At 31.5% G+C, this 8,237-nt stretch overlaps 1 protein-coding gene and 1 pseudogene across 1 annotated transcript; both read left to right on the top strand.

The window, feature by feature from the left end:
• Window positions 1–2,386: 2,386 nt before the first annotated feature.
• LOC134718583 (toll-like receptor 3) lies at window positions 2,387–4,881 on the top strand (annotated as a pseudogene).
• Window positions 4,882–5,893: 1,012 nt separating this feature from the next.
• LOC134717651 (vitelline membrane outer layer protein 1 homolog) lies at window positions 5,894–8,237 on the top strand. Its single transcript, XM_063580147.1, has 3 exons — window positions 5,894–5,947; window positions 7,044–7,232; window positions 8,049–8,237. Exons 1-3 carry the CDS (start codon window positions 5,894–5,896, stop codon window positions 8,235–8,237), a joined length of 432 nt encoding a protein of 143 aa, XP_063436217.1.

Here is an 8,237-nt window from a genome sequence, read left to right on the forward strand (position 1 = left end):
TATCCGGTCATGAAATATGAACGAATGCTTGCCAATGTGTAATACTGATTTAAAAAATCCAATAACACGCTCTATTAAACTTTTTATAATTTTAATTACGATGTTTAAAGAGTACAACTGAATTGTTTCCTTGTTGAAAGTATTTATAATGTGGAAATTGTAATTTTAGAAATCAACATGTGAATGCAAATCAGTTCAAATCAAATACGGAAGAATTAAATTAAAAATTCAGTACAAGGATTATAACAGCGCAATCGCCATTATATTTAAAGTTAGTTTGTTCTAAGCTCTGAACAAGTGCATCTCTTAATATTTATTGAAAAGTCTTATTTAAACTAAGTTTACAGACCAAGTTGGAACCATAATCAATTACCTATATTTAACAAGGTATGGACTCTTTGAAACAATTTCTGGTTCTGTGCATGCTTTCTTTTCACTAAATTTTAAAAAGTGGTATTTCATTTCAAATGCTGCAGTGTAAAAAGCAAAATCAGAAAAATACTGAACTTAGAGGAAAATCAATTCGGAAATCCATCATCACATGGCAAAATCAAATAACAAAACGCATCAAAAACGAATGGACTAGAACTGTCATATTCCTGACTTGGTACAGGCATTTTCAAATGTAGAAAATGGTGGATTAAACCTGGTTCTATAGCGCTTACCCTCTCACTTTAATGACAGTCTCATCAAATTCTGTAATATTTACATTGATGCGTTAAATAAACGACCACAATAAATGAAATAGTCAAAATAAGGGTACACCAGTAAAGTTGAATATTATTTGCAAACACCAATTTGTAAATGGTATCGATTTCAACAAGTCAAACGGGCATTGGAATGATAAATTGTTGTATTAGGCTGACTTTCTTATCCAAGGCAAACAGTTTTTTTTTGTAAAATAGGGAAAACAAATCTCTTTTGTGAAATGAAATAGACACAAACCGCATTTGAGATGAAATACTGAGCATAGTATTCACCAGTAACGTGTTTACAAATAGGAGAGCATAAAAAATATAAAAAAAATATACCCAAAAGTATATAATATGCAAAATGTTAAACGCTATACACCAATTGAATGCGTTTAAAACAACTGTCAGATTCCTGACTCGGTACAGAGCAACACAAACATACATGGTAGGTTAACATGACAACAAGTGGGATCTAAAAACCAAAACACATATAACACAAACATGCAATGCAACTGACTAAAAAATTCAAATAAACAAACAAACAAACAAATCCAACAAGGACGACAACAAAAACATTTGTGTAAATGAAGGTTTATGTAGAAAGATGCCGAATAAAAGGTTTGTGTAGTTGATAGAACAAACTGTTTACGGTGTAAACTTTCTCAATGAAGGAAAAATTAGGTAAAATAGAAATGTAAAGGTAAAAAGTGTTAAAATATAACTGTAAACACGTATTAAGTCCAGATCTCACATCAATTAACACCTGCACCATGAACACAAAGTAATACATTGCGATATATGCACACCTTTTATCGTCAAAAGTCGTATGACGAATGCAATGAAATAACAAACACTAATAAAATACGCTTTAAAGTTTTTGAATTTTAATTAAGATGTTTGCTTTAGTTTTGTTGTGCTGTGATTCCCAGCTCGTTGATGCCTTCATCTTCTCATATATAAGCTTCTTTAAATGGTCACTAGCTACGAAATACATACAAAATAAAATTCAAATTACGATTTGTTTGTTTTGTTCAATCATGAATGAAAGTGAAATAATAATTCCCTAATAACAGCCATAGAGTATGGTTCAAATCTGTCCATAAGAGACATCGAAGATACGTATGCATGTTAACTTAAATTTTACCTCTTAAGTAGAATTGGAATATGCATGATAGACGTGTTAGACTTTTAAAAGAAAAAATGTCACCTAATCAACGTTAAACAAAAGTAAATCATTTGATTGAATGATTCAATCTACAAAACAAAATTCATATGCAGTTAAAACCAAAAAATCAGTTGTTTTTTAAGCTTAAAAATTAAATAAAACTGACATAGACAGATCCATATGTACGAGTTTCATTTACTATCTATATGTATTTATGTTTGTGTTTATATCGTGTGATAAGACCGTCGGCTGGTGTCGGCGTAATCTATTCTCGATAGTTGATAAGATGGCTTCTAGAGTAAAATTTACACAAAATTAAGGTAATAGTATCGTACCCTTGCCCTGGAAATCGTTTGTTTTAGACTTTTGGAATTTAGATAAATGTCTTACATGGTTATAAATCTAATAAGAGCATTTAATCAAATCGGTGAACATACATTTGACGGTGAGTGCTTCTTTAACTTTCAATCTGGTGAAATGACATTTAATTTATTTGGTTGATCTTTATTTCAGATAATTCTTGAAATGAGAATATACATCATTTTTGTGTTGACGGTGTGTATTCTAAATATAGGCAAAGGGCTTGTAATGCAAAAGGAATGCCACAAGAATTGTAAATGCACAATTACGCGTTCAAAGAAACGTCAAGCTGTATGTAGGGGACGGGATTTGCATTACATCCCACAATTTCCAGAATTGATACTTTCTGTTATTATGAGTGGAACAAATTTGACGAATATTGATAAAAATGGATTCAAGAATTTGACCTATATTAGACTGAAAGAATTAACATTAGATAACAATCTTATTACGTTTATTAATGAAGATGCATTTGTCAATTTAAAATATCTGGATAGTTTGAGTATTGCTCAAGAAACAAATCTAGCAGTGAATGTAATTAAGGTATCCGTTGGGAAAATGAAAACAAGAAATCTCCGATCTTTATATTTTAAAAATAATAACTGGCTTTTCCTTCCAGTCGATATGTTTACACGTTTTGCATACAGTGAAATACGAACTATTGGAATGTATGGTAATAGTTTGTCCGAACTACAGAGTGCGATATTTTCACCATTAAAAAAGTTGCAAAAGCTGTATATGAATAAAAATGAGATTGAACATATTGATTTAAAAGGCATTTCAAAGGATTTAGTAGATTTGCGTTTGAATGAGAATCTTCTCCCAAAGGTTCCGGAATTGTGTACAAAGGATAGACGAGGTAGCAGTTTAGTAAACAAATTAGAAACGTTAGATTTAAGCGATAATAACATTGGGGACATAAGAATAAAAGCTTTTCAATGTTTGCCAAATTTGAAAAAGCTTTTACTCAATAGAATACCAATGAAGAGAATTCGGTCAAATATATTTGCATCCCTCCCAGTTTTGTATTCTTTACAACTCTCGAAGATAGGATTTCCTTTGCAAAAAATAGACGATTATGCGTTCAATAGTTCATCTCTTTCACGTCTGCTTATGGACGTTGCAAATTTCCATTTTGATCGAGAGGAGTTTAATCCACAGACTATTTTTTCAATGTCACCAAATCTAAGTTTTCTAAACTTAGACCATAATTTTTTGCCTAAGAATGAAACAAAGATGCAACAAATATTTTCACCTTTGGTAAGCCTGAAAAATTTAATAATATCCTCAACAAGTCTTTTTATTCTTCCAAAAAATGTCTTCCCGTACTTAAAATCACTCGAGAATTTGACCCTAAGCTCAAACAGACTGTCAGATTGGAATGACGGTAGTGAAATATTTCGGAATATGACGTCTCTTAGAAACCTCAACCTGAAAGATAATTTCCTCAAAATTATAAACAAAAAAACTTTCCCTGCAGACGTACTCAAGTCATTAAAAGTCCTGGATTTGAGCTATAATTCGTTTGTATGCACGTGTGATCAACTATGGTTTACAGAATGGGTTAAATCAACTAAAGTAAAGCTTCTTAGTTATCCAACGCTATATAAATGTAGGTCACCACCAGCGCTTGATGGAACGTTACTTCAAAAGTATGTTAACTCGTCTAAGGAGTGTCCCCCATGGAATCCTATGTATACCACGGTAATTATCTTGTTATTGTCTGCTGCGGTATTAGCTGTGATATTTTCGATACTAATGAAGTGTCAAACAAACATTAAAAACTATTTATACCTATGGAGAATCAATTACAACAGAAGAAAAGGTTATCTCCCCTTGCAGGATGCAGATGATTTCGAATATCATGCATTTGTTGTATATTGTGATGCAGATCGCCAATGGGTTCACCAAAAGTTTCTAAAGAAACTAGAACAAGATGAAGGAATGAAACTTTGCATTCATCATAGAGATTTTGAAATCGGGGAATCAATTACTGCAAACATCAATAACTATCTCGAGAAATCATGGAAAGTGGTTGTTATTTTATCAAATGATTTTGCGAAGAGTGAATGATGTCAATGGGAGGTTGATGTCGTCCAAGAGCGCAGGCGTAGACAAGGAAGGGATGTATTCTTATTGATTATGCTAAAAAATATCGACTCTAAGCATATGACGAATCAACTCAGAGCCCTTCTAGACAGTGCATCAAGTCTGAAATATCCAATTGGTGTAGGTGAAGAACTGTTCTGGACGGCAGCAGTAGAAACACTGAGAAAGCCATTAGGTCATCCACCGACAGCATTGTTATGATAAGTGTACCAAATCTAAATATGCATTTTAGAATTTGTTATACAACTGTGTAACAATAATATTTCATAATGTGAGCATTGAGGAAACATTTTCTATGATGGTTATTTGATAATTGATTCAAATGCGTTTTGTAATTGTACTTGAATTGTTAGGAAAAAAACCCATATATAATTACAAATACATCTGGTTTAAAACCATGTATCTTGAAAAAAAAGCTGTTAATCAACTTGTATTATTTTCCCTAGGATATTCTATTGTTACTTACTTCTATGTCAATATGTCTTTTGGGGAGCGTTGTATATATATCCTACAATATGCTCTGTTTTAAATATTTATTAAAGCATTCCAAGATTATTTTTAGTTCGTTCTTTATTTGGTCTTGACCTGTTTGAATTCGAGCGTCACTTTTGAGTCTTTTTGATGTAGACGAAACGCGCGTCTGGCATACTAAATTTAGTCCTGATATCTATGATGAGCTTATTTATTACTTGTGTCAAGTCATGGTGATATACATATTGCAGCTACATAATGCAGAGTTGATCGTTGATTCTTCTGACAGTTGATAATTTGTTTTATCTATTGATGATTTATGTTTTTCTATTGCACCTACCAGTTTACCGTTTATCTTCCAGTCCTCGCAGCACAGTTTATCTTATTTGATTTTATCTTAACAATTTTAATCCTTTTATCCCCGTCGTTGTAACTTACACAACTTACACATTAATTATTCATTTGTTTTCTAATTTCGTCTTTAATATACTTATAAGATTAACCATTGGACGTTAGGCATTCCAAAACCATTCGAATCATGTATTTGATAAAGTGTCCTGTCAGTATAGCATACATCAGAAATAAAATTGAGAATGGAAATAGGGAATGAGTCAAAGAGAAAGCAACATGACCAAAGTGCGGAAAAACAGCACAAGGCCACAAATGGATTTATAATACAGCGGGGAAATCAATGATAAATCTGAATGCATACAGTAAACCATATGTGTCTCGGGATACATAAGATAGTCAGTAACGTAATGCTGTATCTGACAAATGTCTGACCGTTAAAAATTATGGAAAATATTAATGTAACATTTAAGAATCCAACCGGAGGTAAACCGAAGGGTAACTGACAATGCAATCGTTCCCCCATTCACAATAATAAGACAGAATAAAAAAACGACGAAAAGAAGAAAAAAGTCAACAATACACTACAAACAAACTACAGAATGGCAGACATGAAATATATAAAAAAAAGACACACTGTCCAACTCATGAGCTTGGGAAGTTAAGATGTTTAATTAACAAGTGGTACCAGTCGTGTTGATAGTGTTTTTACAGCACATGATTCGGCCTTAAGTTGTAAGTTGTACACATGAATATTCAACAGAAACGGATTTGCCGTATTAGGGAATTACATGCCAAAAAGGTATGAGATTTTAATTTCTCGACCGACATAATTCACATAAATTTTGTAGTGTTGAAAGCTTTTGAAAATTTTTACATTCATAAACTTTGAGTTTTGCCAACGAGATAAGTATGTTCTTTTGATTATATCCGGTTTATTTTTGTTTTATTAGTAATTGTCACTCTTTGTAAACATATTTGTATTGCAATGTATGTCGATGCAGCATAACGTCTATCCGTGCTTGTTGTGTACGTCCTTCTATTTAATAATTATTGCCCATAATAGAACAGAACATTTATAATTAATGTCTTTGTTTATATGGAACACAATAGAAACACATTTATTATTGTTTTATTCTTTTGAATCGATATGTCTGTTTTATATAAGTTCTAAATTCTTTTAAGGATTTTTGTTCAAAACAATTATAATTTCGTTTTCTTATTAACACAACAATTAAGAGTGCATGTAACAATTCACAATAATTACTGTATTTCATAATGATAAAATGTATATGATGAATCACAGAAGTAATAAATATGAATATGTTATTCATTATTAAAATTTGAATTCATGCGTTTAAATTCATAATGTAGCTGCTTTCAGTTGTTTCTTTTAAAACTAAATCGAAACTTGAGCAAACTTAAACGTGTTTGATCTTTGTAATCAAATAAGTAAACGCTACACCATAAAGTGACATACATTTTTAAACAGCAATTAATCACAAGTTTCCTAAGCTATGAATATTAATCAGTAAGTAGTATCAGAAGATCATAAAAATATTTTAAAAATAAGGAAATATGTGAAAACTCTCCATCAAATTCACAGTGTACAAAAAGTAATAATTATAGTTCACAAATCGATCTACATCTATGAGTCTTGTCTCGCACCAAACAGAAAGATATTAGAGACCCCTAAATGAACAGTGTAACACAGTATAAACAGACTACATCTTTGTTAATACACCCATTATATATACCGTGATTTAAATTTTATATATTCACACAGACGCTCGTTTTTATCTACAAAAGACTCATCAGTAACGCACGTATCTAAAATGTAAAAGGCAAAACAAAGTACGAAGTTGTTTTTTAATATACTATATGCATTTCACTGACAGATCGAAGGACAACATGCAGATAGGACAGAATTGAATGCCATAGAAATTATATGTGGAAGTAGAAGTGGGGAACGTTGTGGCGATACGGCCAGTTCTGGTCAGCAGCAATGGGGAACATGGAGAGTTGAAGCACTTTGTCCAGCAACGACATTTCTTACTGCATTTTCTCTTCAAGTAGATCAATACAACGTAAGTTAATTAGATCCAAAGATGTAACAAATATTAACTCGTTTTGAGCCATTGCAAAACTTAACAAATTTCCTTATGACGGATATATATAAAATGTATGCAAAAAAAAAACCAAAATCTACATGTTTAGTTGTTCGAATCTCCTTTGTAAGTTTGATTAAAGTCAATTACAAAATAGGCATTGAACTGGCATTTGAAAACAAAAAAAACAATGTATGTGATGTGATGTCATTTGGTCTCTGAAAGATATTTGTCTGACGAAAATCATACCACATTTTTTTAATTTAAAAGTGTTCATGTTTTATGATATATAATGATGTTGTTAAGTTTATTCCCTATTATAACGACTTTGAAAAAAGTTTAATTAGATTTGACCTTTTTTATATGAAGTTTTGTTTGTGTACAATACTGCATTAAGTTTGAAATTATTGGACACAAAAACAAATTAGTGTGAATTTGATTTCCTACAAATTGTCAAAATATATGATACATTTTAAAGATATATCTATACTGCTTAAAATAGATTTGTAGTTTCATGTAAAAAACACCTTAGAGACTTGCATTTTCAATTAAGGTTCATAGTATTTTAACGCTGATCATATATTCAGTAATTTACCTAATTAAAAAAATCAAAACTGTATGTCAGGCTCTGATGTATACAGTATTTTAAAATTTGTCCGACACTATATCATCTTGGATGACACTGCCACCTAAGCCACCTTTTAAGTCGCGGTTAATTACATAAGTTCCACACCAAATGCATAAATGTTTGTTTAGTGAAAAAAACTCAATATGCGTTTTTTTATTGTTTTGTAGACTTACGACAATACAGGTGCCAACTACGTTAAATTCAGATGCAGATATTTCAAAGATGAATATTTAGATTTTGAACTGAGCGTTTCTCCTGGGCATGCAACACATGGCTCCTATGGTGAATGGAGTGACGCTTGTCCAGCAAAAAGTGCCATATGTGGTGTTAAAACAAAAATACATGCTACCCAATGA

This window comes from Mytilus trossulus, chromosome 5 (assembly GCF_036588685.1).
Source record: "Mytilus trossulus isolate FHL-02 chromosome 5, PNRI_Mtr1.1.1.hap1, whole genome shotgun sequence".
Taxonomy (NCBI): Eukaryota; Metazoa; Mollusca; class Bivalvia; order Mytilida; family Mytilidae; genus Mytilus; species Mytilus trossulus.

Coding starts and splice junctions, on each gene's coding strand:
- LOC134717651 (XM_063580147.1), top strand. CDS start 5,894: ATGAATATTCAACAGAAACGGATTTGCCGTATTAGGGAATTACATGCC. Junction 5,948..7,043: donor GGGAATTACATGCCAAAAAG/GTATGAGATTTT, acceptor TTTCACTGACAG/ATCGAAGGACAACATGCAGA. Junction 7,233..8,048: donor TTCAAGTAGATCAATACAAC/GTAAGTTAATTA, acceptor ATTGTTTTGTAG/ACTTACGACAATACAGGTGC.